Raw genomic sequence first — 16,636 nt, forward strand, 5'->3', positions numbered from 1 at the left:
TACTTGGATTGGGTTTGGCATATTTAGTTTTTGCTAAATAAATTCTTTGTGCTTCAATTGTAGGTAACTTGGATGGATTTTGAATTCTTGATCCCGATATCTTGAAATTTGTTTCGCTACGTATATTTGGGAGTTGATTCCTTTTTCATTTATTGGAATCAGCTTTAATTGCTCATTGATACATCGCAGGGTTTCAAATTTATTTGAAATTGAGATTAAATTTTGGATCACATATTTGCTTTTACTGAAAAAATCTGCCTATTTGCCTTTTGCATTTAAATCTGCTGAATCTATCATTTTTAATGGTTGTCAGTATTTGATGCTTGCAAATTTCTTCTCGTTCTTCACTTCTTAATTTCAATTATTCGAATGCAGAGACACCATTTATAATATTTGCTAAAATAATTCAATTTTGTGTGTTTATTAATATGCGAGATTTAATTTGCACCTTATTTTTTTGTGAGATTCTTGTCTTATTCACTTTCGTACTCTTTTGTTGCTCCTGCTGCTTCTTTCACTTCGCTTCTTGAAGAGCAAGTTTGTTTATAATATTATGTTGTTTTGTTGCCTATCTTGAATAAATTTGCTTGCTAAATGGAGGAGTCAAACCAATTTTGATTTGACGGAATTCACTCATGACCACAGAGATCTTGTATGCTTGTGAGGTTTTTCTTCACAATTTTTTTTTGCACGTCATTGCTTAGGGATAATGAAGTCAAACTAGGTTTGATTTGCAACCAAATGTCCATGAAATATATTCTGAGTATCAAAAGGGACTTTTTACCTTTTACTCTTTAGTTCGTAGGTATATTGCAATCGGTGCTATCTTTGAATTCTTTACTGCCACAATCATATTAGTTTATTGCTTTAGGGAATTTTCTGTCGAAGTGATTCTTGACTATTGACCGAATCTTTTGGCGGTAATTTGAGGTGAATTAAAAATTGCAACGAAATTGATTTGTTCATGTTTGGAGTAAATTATGTTTGCCAAAAGATGCTAAGACTCTAGGAGACTCTATATTTATTTGCAAATGGATTTAAATGGAGAAGTTACTCTCACAAAACTTGATGCACAAATAGCAGAATTTTTATTCTATATTTAGTCATTGATTTTGTCAAAATAAAATCATGAGAAGAATTCATTTTCAAGGGGAGATATTATAATTAAATTTATATGAAATTAAATTAAAAATTAAATTTAATAAAATTTATATCAAATATTTTTTAAATATGACTTATGAAATATTTATTAATTTAATAGCTTTTAAGATTAGTGTATATTTAATAAATACTAAGTATTATTTAATATTTAAATGTATTTTGATTTATGATTTTTAGTTAGTAAATAAAACTCATTCTATATATTTAGACATGGTTGGGAATAAATAATATCGTATTTTTATTATTAATACACTTAGTGTTTCATTATGCATATGATTCTTATATGAATATTTTATAGTCAAACTAGACATTACTAAACAATTGAATTGTTCTATACATATTTTTGTCTGTTGGGCACATTTAATGCTTTATTTAGTGAAGTCCATATGAGAATTATGTTGGCTTTAGGACTGGTACACCAAAGGCTTGAGGGTTATTGTTGTCTATGTGACATGTATTTATAAGTGTTTTATGATGTTGATTTGATCATGGTTATTCTAGCCAATTACTTTCTTAAGCTCATTATTTTGTGAGCTCTTGTAGAGAGTGTAGATTATGATGTTATGGTTTGAGGACCAATATGAGTTCCAATTATCTTTTATGGAACTCAATGTGATTATCACGTCTTATGTGATTTAAGTGATCTATGAACTCCAGGCAAGTCATTTGAGTGTATACATGGGGAGTGACTTGCAATAAATGTTGGGCCCCATAAGTGGTTTCAAATATACCTTATAGTAAGTGACTTAATAAAATGATAAGCTAATAACAATTATTAGGAGAGAAACATTAATAAGATGTTTGTGTTCCTCGCCCATGCCTTGAGTGCTAATACACGCTAGGATCAGAGTGAGAGAAGATGGTTTCTGCCTAAGTGGAGTGGAGATAGCATGGTGCTTGCCATCTGAGTGGTCTAGATATAACATAATTAGCAATCTTGTCTCTATGAAAGGTTATTAATCCACATAGAGTCACTAGGGCACTCAGGTCTAGTGAGATTATCAAGATAACCTTAGAGTCGATCCACGCGATGATACTTTATAAATGCATCTTCATTTCCTGCATATATTTGTTGCCTCTAGATCAATGTGTATCACCTTTGCAATATGTGTAGTACATCTTGAGTTAGAGAGTTTTTTAGAATCCTGTCCTTAGTTGTATTTATTGGTTTTGTGATTTGATATCCAATTGGAGTTTGTTGTTATTTCCTCAATACAGTGGGAGTGGACATTTGGTTCCATGTGGTTGGATAGTAGTGTCTCTATTACCATTGAGATCCAATGTTTATTTTCGTGTGTTGGATGATCCTTATAGCGATTAGACTTCCTTATTCATCATTATTATCGACTTATTCTTATCTTTCATTCATTGTATATGGTATCATTGTGACAATATATCAAATTTTGATTCTTTTGGATATTGTATGTGGTATCATTGTGATAGTATATTCAAATCTTTCAAACTGAACATTGAGAATAAAAAGAGGAAGACTCACAAGCAATTCAATTAATGAACATTTAATGTGTATAGACTATCCAAAACCTTTATCAAAGACAACTAAACGACCCCTTCTAGATACCAACCAATGTTCATACAAGGTAAAAGATCAACAAACCATAGACAAAACATTTACAAACTTCAACACACTATTCTAAATTCTCAGATAACAAGCACTTCTATTTAAGAAAAATAAAAATATAATAATAAACAAATAAACAAACTATACAACTAACATTCACCCAACTCCCATGTCAACCACCACTTCTCGGACAACTCAAATTCCTTTCATGTCAAACTTAACAAACAAATGGCAAGAACATAACACTTTATGGCCTTTATTTGAATTTCCTTTTGAAACTTTTACAATTTAGTATTGCACTTATATTACAAATTAACTAAATCCCATTTATAATATTCTAATCAAAGTAATACTTTTTTTTTTTGATGGAGTGTTCAGACTTGCGAGGTAATTCAGCGAGGCACGAAGCCTGTGAGCTACCAACCAACAGAGGCCACCACATAGACTTTTTAGGGTCCCAATACAGGGCCACTCGTGCCTAAAATCTTTACAACTTAAAGTCAAAGACCAAGGGGCATCCACACCATCAAAATCACCCGGGGCACGATTCCGACCTCATCCCTTATGATGTCAAAGTCTTGTACTCAACAAGATTTGATCGTAGTGAGCTTTTTGTGAGTCATTCAACTTCACTAGTAGACCAAGAGCTCATTGACAAGTAATGCAATTTTCATTTGAATACTAATATTATATTTTAATTAAGCAGTGGGTTGCCCGAATGATTGATACTGAGCTATCCTCCCCTTTCTAAGTTACGTACTTCTTATTCCGCGTAGAAGTCTGAGAGGCAAGTCATTCTTAAGGAAAAAATAATTGTACCATGTCAGCTAAAGAAATTCGTACGTGGCATGGAAATCTAAATTATTCTACATTGCTCTGCCGTTTAAGCCACTAAAATCTGTCTAATTTTCGCTCTGTGAAACAAATAAGAAGAAAATGTCCGTGTTTTTGATGAGGCCGATGCCATTAACGTGGCAAAGATTGAAGGCCATCCCAGAGGTTTCTTCAAATTGGCGGAGAAATAATTTTAGCACACCGCCATTTGATTGTTCTACCTGTAAAACCCCGCTTACATTATCTTATCCGCGTTTAGGGTTTCATCCTCAGGCAATCTGGAAAGTTCCAAAATATCGCGGAGTAAGTTTTTTATGTTTTCTGTATTATCTTTGTCCACGTTGTTTTGTTTTTCGTCTTTGGAATTCCAAGCTTGGACATTAGTTCGTTGTAAAGCCCAATCTCTTGGTACATCTGGAACCTACGAAACAAATAGCTAATCATAAAAAATTGGGAAAACATATATAGTCATTATAGATAATTGTCCTTCCCTGGCTTTTCATCAACAGTACATGCCACTTGATCTTGATGATGACATTTCTATGATACCAAGTCTGCATCGGGCTAGAGTGCAATTAGTTGAACCTAAGACTACATTGCTAAGATCTTATTCCCACGCTTGAATTCCCCATTTGAACATAGGTGTACATTCCTGCTATTCGATACAGTCGTCATGGTTACTAAACTTATGGCCGCATTGCACAGGTTTCAAGACTTAATTTACAAATATTAATTCCCAAAATTTTAATTTGCTTAAAAAGTCATATGCAATACATATGCTTATTATTCTTGAAATGGAATGTGGAAAACATTTCTGGCCTTGATGTTTTTCTCGATGTGAATTTAAAATATGATTGCTTAACTCAGATGCTAGGAATGGGAAACAATTAATTATCAATGTTATTTTAGGATTTTGAGACTACAACACTGAGTCAAGATTTGGAGGTGATTGTTTGTTAATTTCCTTTCAAATAAGCAGGGAAGTGACATTTTTGGTGAGAGAAAGCCAGGCGTCTCTGGGTATGATGAGGATTACGATTCAGATACAGAGGATGAAGATAGGAGCCTTGATTTATTTGTCAGATTTGTTCACACTATTTTCAAAAAGGTGTCTAGGAGAGCACGGAAAGCAGCCAAATCAATATTGCCACCTACAATATCACCACAATTGGTGCATACCTAACTTTTTAAACTTATGCATGATTGATCTTTGCACAAGTCATGGCACTTTAGAGGGGCCTTGTCTGTAGTAGTTGAATTGGAAGAATTTAGTTTTTGAATCTATCATGTTATTTCTTGTCAAGTGTCCAACTTACTCAATTACAAGAAATGATGCCACATACACATTCCCTTAATCTCAGGAATATATGGAAGAATATCTCAAATCTTGGTTTTCTACTGTTATAATTTCTTTTGTATTTACTGTATATGCAAGCACACATGGTATAATTATGGATTGACACTCATAACCATATTTTATGCCAGCACTAGCAGAACCAAACAACAATTCAATCAAACAATGGTTATAGTGTTGAGTTTTTTCTTAAGAAACATATGAATTCGTAAAAATAATCTAAATCAGTCTCCATTATGTGTGAGATCTGGTATGTCTTATGTAATAAATCCTCAAAGAAAATTAAACTAAGAGGCAAAGCAGCATTCTTATTGGTAACTATTTTTTGAAAACTTTTAAAAACAGGCAACTAGTCTTTAACATATTTTCTGTTGTAGTGATTATTCTACCGGCCAAGAAGCATCTGTGCTAACCCAAACCTTGAGAGAGCATGTCCAAAAATTACTTGATCTACTGTTGGGACCATTATTACCATTGACCTAGGTCTCTTCAATGACCAATAGCAACCAAAACAAGATTGATTTTGTTCTTAATAATTAAATCTCATCCGAACTATAAGTACTTTGTAATAAGTTAAAAATTTTATACAACAAGAGGGATGATATGGTGATGCCTTCTAACATCAGTTCAAAGTAATTTTTAATACCCAGTGATAATGTCCTAATGCTAACGTTGCATAAAACACACAATAATGAAAACCTCAAAATGTGGAAATGTACATAGATAATTACACCTTGAGATCTATATTTCATTCCTTTAAAAGAAACTCATAAGGTAACCTCCACAATTGATGTTAACTCACAGCTGCATGGAAATTCACTGCACTAAGTGTATTACAATCTCTCCATCTTGCTCCTATCTTTATACTAAGTTAGCTACAAATATTGTCTTCCAAAAAATCAACACCACTTACAAAAGCATCCTTATCGCTTATAAGTATGAGATGTGTCGTGAGGTTTTCACACGATCACTCCATTGCAAATGGGGACCCCCCTCTTTTTGCTTTGGCAGAAGGAGTAGTGGTCTTAGTCGGTAGCAATTTTCAAGTTTCCAATTCCGAGAGATGCGTTTGAGCAACTTTGCCCCATTTAGGAGTCAAGAGCCAAGCTTTGGAGTACAAAAAAGAAAGTAGGGTCTAGTTTTGTTTAGAATTGAGAGTTAAAGTAGAACAAGGGATTATTAAGGCCCTGGAGTTAAAAGTCAAATCATCATCAATGGTGGTGGCTTTGAACGAAGGAATTATGATGAAATCATTGATTTTGAACGAGACATGAGGATGAGATGAAAATGAGCAAGATTCAAGTATGGCAAATGGACAAATATGTGTGTCAAATTTGAGATCAGAAATGAATCCAACTGAAAATGGAGGCAAAGAGGGTTATCGCAGACCTAGTTGCAATGAGAAGTGACCAAGCAAGGTATAGTTTTGGGTGAGGTGATAGGGCAAGTCTGGTTGAAGCAGCCCCCTTTGGAGTGATCCTGAGAACAGGTCGGAATCCGACCTGGTCTCAGAATTCAAATCCTGACTATCATCAGATTTCTGCCCCCTTTGGAGTAATCCTGGGAACACCTCTTGAATTACAACCCAAGTATTCCAACTCCATATTGATGTAGAGGACCAAACTTGAAGGAGAAAGGTGAAAATTGGTCAGAAACTTGAAGGGAGATGAACCAACCTTGTAGGTGAACATGGAAGAAATTAGGTATCAATGAATTTGAGTAACCAAAATGCAATTCAGATTGAACAAGACATGAGAAATCACCCTTGAAAGTCATATTTGTTGAAGATTGTAGCTGCGATAGAGATATTTATCTCTGATTTGCCTTATGTTGAAATAAAAATAATGTTTTGTCAACAATTGGGGAATATATAAATGATAATTTTTGAGATTTATTATTTTGTGAAACGTGTTATGCATTTGGAAACATGAAGAGTCTTGTATTTGAAAATCGAAGAGACCTTTGGGTGTCATATGAAGAGTCTCTTGTTTCAATTTATAGATGTGGTTGCTTAGTGTAATGATGCATGTCATCAAGTGAAAGCATTGTACTTGAACAATTTATTATCAATAAAAGATATATTTTTCTGGTGTGGCTGGGTTTTTCCCTTCAATTTGAAGGGTTTTCCCAAGATAAATGGTTTGTGTCTTTTGTACCTATTTCGATCTTGTTTATTGCTGCTTATCTTTATTTCTGGGCTTTACATCAACATGGTATCAAAACTAGGCAAGATAACAACAATCAAATTTTGGTATAAACAAAAAAGTTTCAGAATATGACTCCCATTTGTAATTCTGTGCATTTTGGTGATTAGGCTAGGAGTGAAAATCACCAACATAACATACTTTAAAGATCTGGCTATTTGTATTTGGGTCTTCTGGTTTGTATATTGGGATTGATTCACATTTTAGAAGTTAAAGCCTTGTGAAAGTAAAGAAAGCTTCTATTTATGGCGAATTGCAAGTTCTTAACACTATTTTGTGTAGTGATGGTAATGGCGACAACATCAGTGAGGGCTAGGATCAATCATGTAGGCACTAACATGGTCGAGTTCAAGCACTCCATTGGCAGCAAAGTCGTCGCCCCTTACATGCCTTCTACCATAAATTACAGGACTCGAGTGTGTTATAGAATAGGCAGGTGAGAAAATAGGCAATGGCAGAAGAAATCCCCCTGAGGCTACAAATTTCCATTCAGGAAGAGATGATGAAAGTGCATATGTTGTTTGGATACAAAGACCAGTGGGCACATTTTATCGTTCTGAACTCATGTAGGGTTAAGGAGTTTTATTTGCCATAGAAGGGAGGCTAAATTGCTTGGTAGGGATCATGTGGAGTTGCTAGCCAAACATGCCACTACATAATTGTCAGAATTTTACGAAACTTTCATGCCGAAGGGTATAAGTCTTGTATTGATCATCATCGGCGTCCAATTTGAGAGTTGCGATGAAATGTTGAAGGAAACAAGGGTGGTATTTCAAGAACTACCATCTCTTCCGGGTATGGCTTTCAATGTCATCGACTATGTTGCTGAGTCACTTCACATACCTATGCTGAGTTTGCTGACATGGACTTCTTCATTCTTTGTCTATTATTTCTGAGTGGTGATCATGCTTATATCTTTTATTACTCTTGAACTTATGGCACCTGTATCACCATGTTGCTATGTGTTCTTTCGAAATGATAAGCTTTTGATATTCAACTCAACCCTTTAGTGGCATATGCAAGTGATTCTTGTTTCTGTGTGAGCCAACGTCAGGTTTTGGGCATCTCATCCTTGGGGCCATCTGTGACCACACAACTACAGGTGATTGGTATGATGGTTAGGAATTTACCCCAGAAGTCAATGATAAACAACAATAAGGAAAGGATAAACCAAATACAAGAGACACACAAAATTACCTTGGGAAAACCCTTCTAGAATTGAAGGGAAGAAGCCAACGACAAAAAAAAAAAGATCACTTCATTGATAATGAAAAATTCAAGTGTATAATGTCTTTCGCTTGAAGCAATATATATATAACACAAGTGAGACTCTTCACATTACAATCGAAGGTCTCTTAAGTTTCCCAAAAGTATGACTATTTTTTTAAATACAACTCTGCGTATTTCCATGCCTCTACACATGTTGTATGACACATGTTTTAATATTTAATATTACAATTTATCATAAATGTCCTTTTCAGCTGAAGGTGACCATAACGATATTAACACCTAAAGATAAAGATCTCTATCGCAGCTATAATCTCCAACACTCCCTCTTACCAAGCGAGATGTTTAGCTGAACAATCACACAAGGCTGCAATCGAAATATCAATGATAAAATCTAATCACATAGTGAAGAGCACACGATAAATGAACAATTATGCACATGAACACAATGACACAAAATTTACGTGGAAACCCAATGCGGGAGAAGACCATGACAAATTAATTGCTTTTATATAAACTTTGTTCTTTTACAATATATTGTAGGCTTCGATCTACTAGAGGCTCCAATCCCTATGTTTATGAGCACCGACTCACTGGAAGCTCCAACTCCCACTCTTCGTAGGCACCGACCTATTGGAAGCACAAACCCCCACTGCTTGTCTTCGTGAGGACCAACCCACTGCACACAAACTTCTTTTCCACCTTGGCAATGTTGCTTACTCAACTGATGATGGATTCTTATCTTCGATCTAATATTTATATCTTCTTCAAATCTTCAGAGTATATCTAAAAATACTCTTCTTTAAATTTACTTTTCAAATATACATTTATATATCAGATAAAAATCTGATTATATAATATCTTCCATTTCCTCTTTTCCTATATCATCTCTCTTAATATCTCTCTATATATAATAGATTAATAATATACATAATTATATATTATTTTAATCTTCCATGTATTCTTTATACTCGTGCACTTTCTTATTTAGTCCTTAGTGCATTGTTTTTTACTGTGCACACTCTGCCCCTTTCCTCACATAGACTCTTTTCTTCACACACTTATTTTTCTGCACTTCCACACACAATTTAAAATGATTTCCTTTAGTATTAAATATGTCTTCATATTCTTAAGAAAGGACATGCCTCCTCAAAGCATACCTCTTCGTTTCTTTTAGAATTGCACTCTTTGGAAAGTAAGAGATTTTGTTTATTAGCAAAAATCTACTCATATCTTTTAACTTATGTAGTTGCTTCTTTTATTTTTAATATAAACAATTCTTATTGCCTTTGTTTGACCACTGCATGTTAAACTTCACCAATTGCACTTCCCTTCACATAATGTTGAGCAAATTAATATGGTCATCATATTTGTTTTAATTAAACTATCATAGCAAATTCATTCTCTGTAGATTTCTGACAGACTTATTATTATCGTTTACCTTCACACACGACATCTTAATGTGACAATACCCATCAAAGTACTCACATCTCTCTTCAGCACCACTGCCTTTGATATATTCTCATAATATTGCTACTTACTGCTGTTGGATATGCGGTATAGCTCAACGTATGATTGCCAACATATAAACACTGACTTTGTATCGTTTCTTAACCATTTATTTATCTGCCTCCCATCGCTGTCTGTCTTCCTTAGCGGGATATATACAGATGGATTAATATTTGTTTGGTTTGAACTCAAACTTTAATCGCTCTATGTGCCGTAAGAAACTCATACCATGCTTTGTATTTTATGTATGTCCTCCGTTGCTGAATCATCGAGGACTCCTCTCACAACCAGATACAAACTTCTTTTCTTATGTTCATTATTTACTCATATGGCATCAACATTTTTGTACCTTCAACGCTCTTAATACACCCGACATATATAAATATATTAATCTTCAAAGAAATAACGTTTGTAGTGGTTTCCATCAAACTGTTAAAGTGCAGTGATGTCCAATGATCATGTGATTTGGACTGTCTTCAATATTCTTGGCATGTTTGCTCAATATTATTGACGACTTCATATTCTGATTGCGATTGGAGTGGGTGTCTATAATCATTCCATATACTTGTCGGGGATTTTATGCAGACTCTTGACGGTACACTTGCTGCGCAATATGTTTGGTCTTAGACTTATGTGGCTTTCCAATGATTTCACATGCCTTCTAAAAGTGGTCACCATCACTGTCAACTGGAAACTTATTATCCATCGTAGGTTATCCATCTTCCACAACTGTATACTCATAATTTTGGACGGACTTCTCTTACCTCGATGGCACCTTTAATGTGGCTTCATAAATTCGATACTCCTGTGATATATAATTCTGAATCATGTGATAGATACATATCGTTTCTTCCACATATTTCTGCAGGTTACTAGACTGCTTGTTCACTACTTTCTAATTACTGTCATATGTATGCTGCTGTGTATGCTTCTAAGGTTTCTGCAACTTCATACGTTGCCTGGAAACCTTCAATAATATGGTTAGAGAGTTCCCAGAATTCCCCGCAATATTCTTTATTATTATGATATATCCATATATAAATTACTGCTGCAGTTACGTTGATCATTCTGAGAAGATCTCTGTTCAGCCATCCTCTGTGCCCTCATCATTCAGAATGAAATCTTTTGTCACTGTTATTGAACCCCAACGCTTGATGCATACAACCACTGAGTTACTTTCATGTCTGTGGTATCTCTGACACAATTTCCTAGTACCTGTCTTTTAATAGCCCATAACATTGACATGTTCAACTTGTTCTTTGAGTTGCTGTTGCTGACGTTGGTATAATTCTGATTAATATGCCTTTTTTTGTATATCTTTCTCTTCGTACATATTTCCCGTTGTTACTCTGCTCATCAAGCTGAAACTCTGCTAACTATAGATTCCAGTCTATAAGCGGTATGAATCTTTTAATTCACAAGCTTGTAGCAACATATGTATTCCATATAGACATATTGCTATTTGCATCACTGGTAAGTAGATAACTTCCTTTAATTATTTGTTTTGACATTGACATCAATGACAATACTTGATCAATCTCATGAATGTCTTTGACATCTTTCATCACATAGATCCTATAAAATTCATGGAATCACTCAACATGAAAAACCCTGCCAGAAACACAGCCTGCTTTTATCACAGATTCTCTCAATGCGATGTTTGTCATGAAATCTCTCAAAATGACACACCTGCAAAAATCAGTCACCTTTCATTATGGACTCACTCAAAGTGATACTATCATGGAATCTCTTAACATGACAAGTTAGTAAGGTTTACAACCAGCATTTTATTATGGTCTCTCTCAACCTGATATAGTCATGGACTCTCTCAACATGACTCCAAATCCGACCACGGAATCTCTCAACGTGATAACATCATGGACTCTCTTTACATGATGTTCACTATGAATCTCTCATAAGTGAAAGAGTTATCAAGTTGTCCTCACAACTTATTATGTGAATATTAGCTCATAAAATCACAGCTGAGAACTCTTTTCCAACAAGAGTTCTCATTTTACAAATACCATAAGCATTAAAAGCATGTATAAGAAATGCAGGGATACTGTAGAGACTACCTCTGAAGTTGATCATCTCCCTCTAAAGATCATTGTTGTTCCGTCCTGCAATCAATAGAGATCAACTTATCATATAGATCAATCAAGAACTGCTTTGATCAATGCAATAAGATTGGGATAGTATCCTCCCTCTGATGCTGAATCTGTCCCTCTGAGGCTGAATCTCTCCCTCTGAATGCAAAGCAATCTTGCTTCATCCTGTAACAAAGAGATATCGACAAGAGGGATTAACAGAGATTTATGTTGAAGCCTACACCATTTCTAATTAAATAACAAAAATAGAATACTTATCTCTTTCACATAGACAAGCTCTTTGTGTTGAACAGTCACAGCTTAAATTTATAGGACGATTCTCCTACAAATTTCTTGGGCAAAATGTGATCTTTATGCTTACAAATAATGACTCTCAACAATCAATCAATAGGCCTTTTCTCGCAGTCCGCTGAATATGCAGAAAAAAAAATCTAACATACACGATAACATCAAAGCTTGGTACACGTAACACAGACAAATCTTGAAAACAATCCAAGAAAATCTAATCAAGATTTCAATCAGACCAAACAACTATGGTGTTATGAAGTAATCCAACCGGTTGAAAAAATGAAGGTTTGTAAATGAAGAAATGCCACTACATATCTGAAACATGAACTTCTAAGGAAGGGCTGCCAAAAAATACATAAAACAATCATCCATTGTCCTTGAAATCAGTGTAGACACTCGATAAGAATGATTATAATCACAAAACACGTTGCCTTAGTGAATCAAATCACACACAGTCCTCATGCGCTAGTATGCAATCGCAAATTATATTTTCCAAAAACACTCTTCGCCATGAGCTATAGAGTGACAACACAACTACTATGCTCACATTTCACTTTCCCCACAACGAACATACAAACCTTTAATGATTGATGTTTACCAAACATGAAGTGCTCAAAATTTCAAATGACATCCACTAGGCACGTACCGATGAATCATATTGATTATATCAATTACAAAAAAGATTACCTGTCGAATACCAACGTCTTTAGCATTTCATGAACTAATGGTATCTATGTAGATCAACGACAAAACAAGAAACACATGTATCGATTCATCATAAAATTGTCAAGCCACATAAATGACCCACAATAACGGTGAAAGAGCCAATACATAAATTACATTGCAATAATTGTATGATAATAAGGAAGAAATATGCAAAATTGTTCACAATTACAATAATGCAAAATGTGATGCAGCTTTCTTGAGATTAATAGAGTCACATAGACACAATCCTGTATATTGAAGTAACCAATTCAAGTGAGTAGAAATTTCCTGCAATAACAATCTTCAATGGTGATGGGACTAAACAGTATGCATTTAAGTGCGAGAGGAAAAATGAAGTCAGATCCCCTACTTCGAAAAAATCAGAACGAAGCCTCTCCTCTTCATTAATTCTAAACTTCAATAGTTCGTAGATAAAATTACATGATACAAAACATCAAAATTCAGGAGTAGCAATCAACGCAGCATATGCGGAGAGAAACATTTTTAGAATATATTTTGCTCTTTTGTTTTTCTGAAGAAAAATGAACACCAACCTTTTGATCCTTTTAATCTTAAAATAAAATCAATATTGTGCCACTAGAACTCAAGTTTTCCTGAGAACAGATATGCAAAAATAAATAAATAAAATTCTAATCAATTGCACAAGCATACATAGAACCAAAACTCCGGATCATCGACCAAAAGTCAAGAATGATGAAGGGTTCACAAAAGACGAGTTAATGTGAGAATGCCAAAAATAGAGGAAAAATCCCGATGGAGAGAAAGGAGGCGATAAAAAAATATCGACGAAGAGAAACCTAGACATGTTCTAGGCATATGCAAATGAATCGATACCTAGGCATATTCAAATGAATCAATACCTCCAAAACATAACCTGTGCACGAAAAGAGGATGCTATCCATAAATAATTTCAAAATTAGAACCAAAGGATAAGGGATCCAACACAGATACATAAAAGTGCAGAACAAGGCAAAAGCAACATGCAATAAATCATTTGAGATACATTTAGGTAAGGAACCTTGAACCAAGAGAGGTTTTGATCCCTTGCCCTTCGAATTGGGGTCATAGAAATGAAGCTTCTTGTATGTCAAACGATTATCGCCATCTCACTAGGCTTTGATACCATGTTAGGAATTTAACCCAAAAATCAATGATAAACAATAATAAGGAAAAGATAAACCAGATACAACAGACATACAAAATTACCTTGAGAAAACCCTTCCAAAATTGAAGGGAATAATTGAGCAACACAACAAAAGATCACTTTATTGATAATGAAAAATTCAAATGTACAATGTCTTTCGCTTGAAGCGATATATATAACACAAGAGCGACTCTTCACATTACAATGAAGGTCTCTTAAGTTTCCCAAAAACATGACTTAATTTTTATAAAAATACAAGTCTTCATATTTCCATGCCTCTACGCATGTTGTATCACATGTCTTAATATTTAATATTACAATTTACCATAAATGTCCTTTTTATCTGAAGGTGACCATAACGATATTAACTCCCAGAGATAAAGATCTCTATTGCAACTAAAATCTCCAACATTGATTGCCACTTTATGACGCTCAGTGACTTTATCCTCTTCATGAGTGAGCTCGACCATGGCATGGATCCTCCTTGAGATATGATAGCAGTTATTCTTAGCAAGCTGCATCCGATGTATCATGAGATATCGTCTTGCAATGGTCGTGTGCTGGTTTGTTCTCCTTTGGCATCATTAATATTCTTGTATGGTTTGTTTTATTTTTTATCGAGGTATCTTTGTCAGCAGCCCATCGATTATTGTGTTCGTATTATTATGGTCGTTGTTGTCGGTTTTAAAATTTTGCTTTCAGACTCTCTCTTGTTATACTTATTGTCTTGATTATTCCATTCTTTTATTTGCGTTTGGTGGAAGCAAACAAATTTTAGGCAATGCATTTGTTTCATGCTACTTGTTTATCTGTAACTATAGGATGATACATGTACACTTTGCATAAGCTTTGTGTTGTTTTGATAACCGATATTAAAGGACTTCATATTGGTTATATAATTTGCTGCTGTTGTTAATCTCAAAGAAAGGGAAGGCCATTCAGGTCTCTATCTTATGGTAAATAAGAAATAACAATTTAGAGAAGATAATTTTTATGAAGTTGCAAAAGGTGTTTCTCAAGAAGGAAAATAAATGGACTTTGGATTAACACTAGAATAGAGATAAGTATTCTATGATCTTATTTTTTTGTATAGATCATGACTTTTGTTAAATAACCAGAAATAGTATGCTTTTAGCATTGATATCTATGATAGGTTGATCTCTCTTGGTTGCAAGATATTACGATATAAGATAGTTTCTATTTACTCTCTCTTTCGTCTTTTTCTAATGGTCCCTCTTTTTGTAATGTTTCCATAAACTCCTTCTGTTTGTTATGGAAATTTTCTTTTTCATTCTTTTTAACTCAATGTTTCTATTTCCTCTCTCTTGTTTGTTATAGAAACATTCTCTTGTATCTTGTATATATAGATCATTCATGATTTTTTTTTAATAACACATTCATTATTTTATCATAATATGGTATCAGAGCAAATTCCAGGCCTCTTCGAAAATTTTAATTTTTTTATTGAAATTATTATTTCAAATTTTTTGAAACATTTGTCTGAGTGTGTTCAAAATTTGCATCTTTTTTTTCCTCCAAACTTGACTAGGGATTCAACATCCAATTTTTTTGCAGTTTTCTTTGTGCAAAAAATCGCAGGTCATTAAAATCTCATTTTTTCTTCAAGATTGTAGGCATCTTCCGCCTATTGCAGATGTGTCTTTGACTTCTAATTGCGTTTTTCTTGTTTCTTATCAATGGCTTAGGTGTTTTTTGGTTTTTTGCAACCTTCTTTATTCAACCACAATCTCTTTTTTTGCAAAACGCCTGAGTTTTGTCGCCATTTTTAGTGTTTTTCTGCTATATTTTTTGTGCAGACCCGACACTTCTCTGACCTTTCTCACGATTTCTGCCTCCATCTTCTGCATTCTTCAGTTTGCATGACTCCCTGGATGGATTAAAATCTGCCATTTTTTCAAATTCACCCTCTGTTCAAGAACTTGCAAATTTTTCAAAGTTTTTAAATCCAAGTAATTTTTTTTTGAAAACCCTCGATTCCTATGTCAAATTAACAAATATTTTGCATATTCCTAGTGGGTTTTTGCAGATCTCAATTGGGGTAGTCTCACTTTTTGGGTGCATCATTTTCCTTGCCTCAATTTTTGAGCCAACGGAATCAAAATTTGATAGCAGATTCTATCTGAGTTTTTTGAGCTCTTATCTTGGTCTCTTCAAATTTTCTAGGTCTTTTGTCAATCTGCCTTGAAGTTCCTGCCATCTCATTTTTTCATGTTTTTTCATTGAAAAATGTGCAATGGCATCTCTCACTAGTCTTATACTGGAAGGTAGTCAACGATTCAACGGAAAGAACTACAACACCTGGAAGTAGAGAATGATGACGATCTTCGAGTACCATCACCTTGAAGCGCTTGTTCTGGGGTACCGAGACTCGTCCTACCACTGTCGATGCTACCCAAGAGAAGTTTGATGAGTGTAATCGTGAAGTGGTTATGCTTATTAAGCTTTTAGTTACTAATGATCAATCGCCTCAAGTGCTGTCTA

The 16,636-nt window shown here is 34.4% G+C and overlaps 1 protein-coding gene across 2 annotated transcripts in view; it reads left to right on the plus strand.

Annotated features, from left to right (window-relative positions):
* The first annotated feature begins 3,530 nt into the window (after positions 1-3,530).
* The window catches only part of LOC149566081 (uncharacterized), a 65,932-nt gene continuing 52,826 nt past the window's right edge, over positions 3,531-16,636 (plus strand). For both annotated transcript variants that reach the window (XM_089819516.1, XM_089819517.1), the window contains exons 1-2: positions 3,531-3,877; positions 4,554-4,745. In XM_089819516.1, coding sequence (XP_089675642.1) covers positions 3,677-3,877; positions 4,554-4,745 — 393 coding nt within the window. In that variant the 5' untranslated portion in view covers positions 3,531-3,676. The remainder of the gene's footprint in view (positions 3,878-4,553; positions 4,746-16,636) is intronic.

The sequence above is a fragment of the Cupressus sempervirens genome, chromosome 3, assembly GCF_028749045.1.
Source record: "Cupressus sempervirens isolate cs-2001-9-10 chromosome 3, ASM2874904v1, whole genome shotgun sequence".
Lineage (NCBI taxonomy): Eukaryota > Viridiplantae > Streptophyta > Pinopsida > Cupressales > Cupressaceae > Cupressus > Cupressus sempervirens.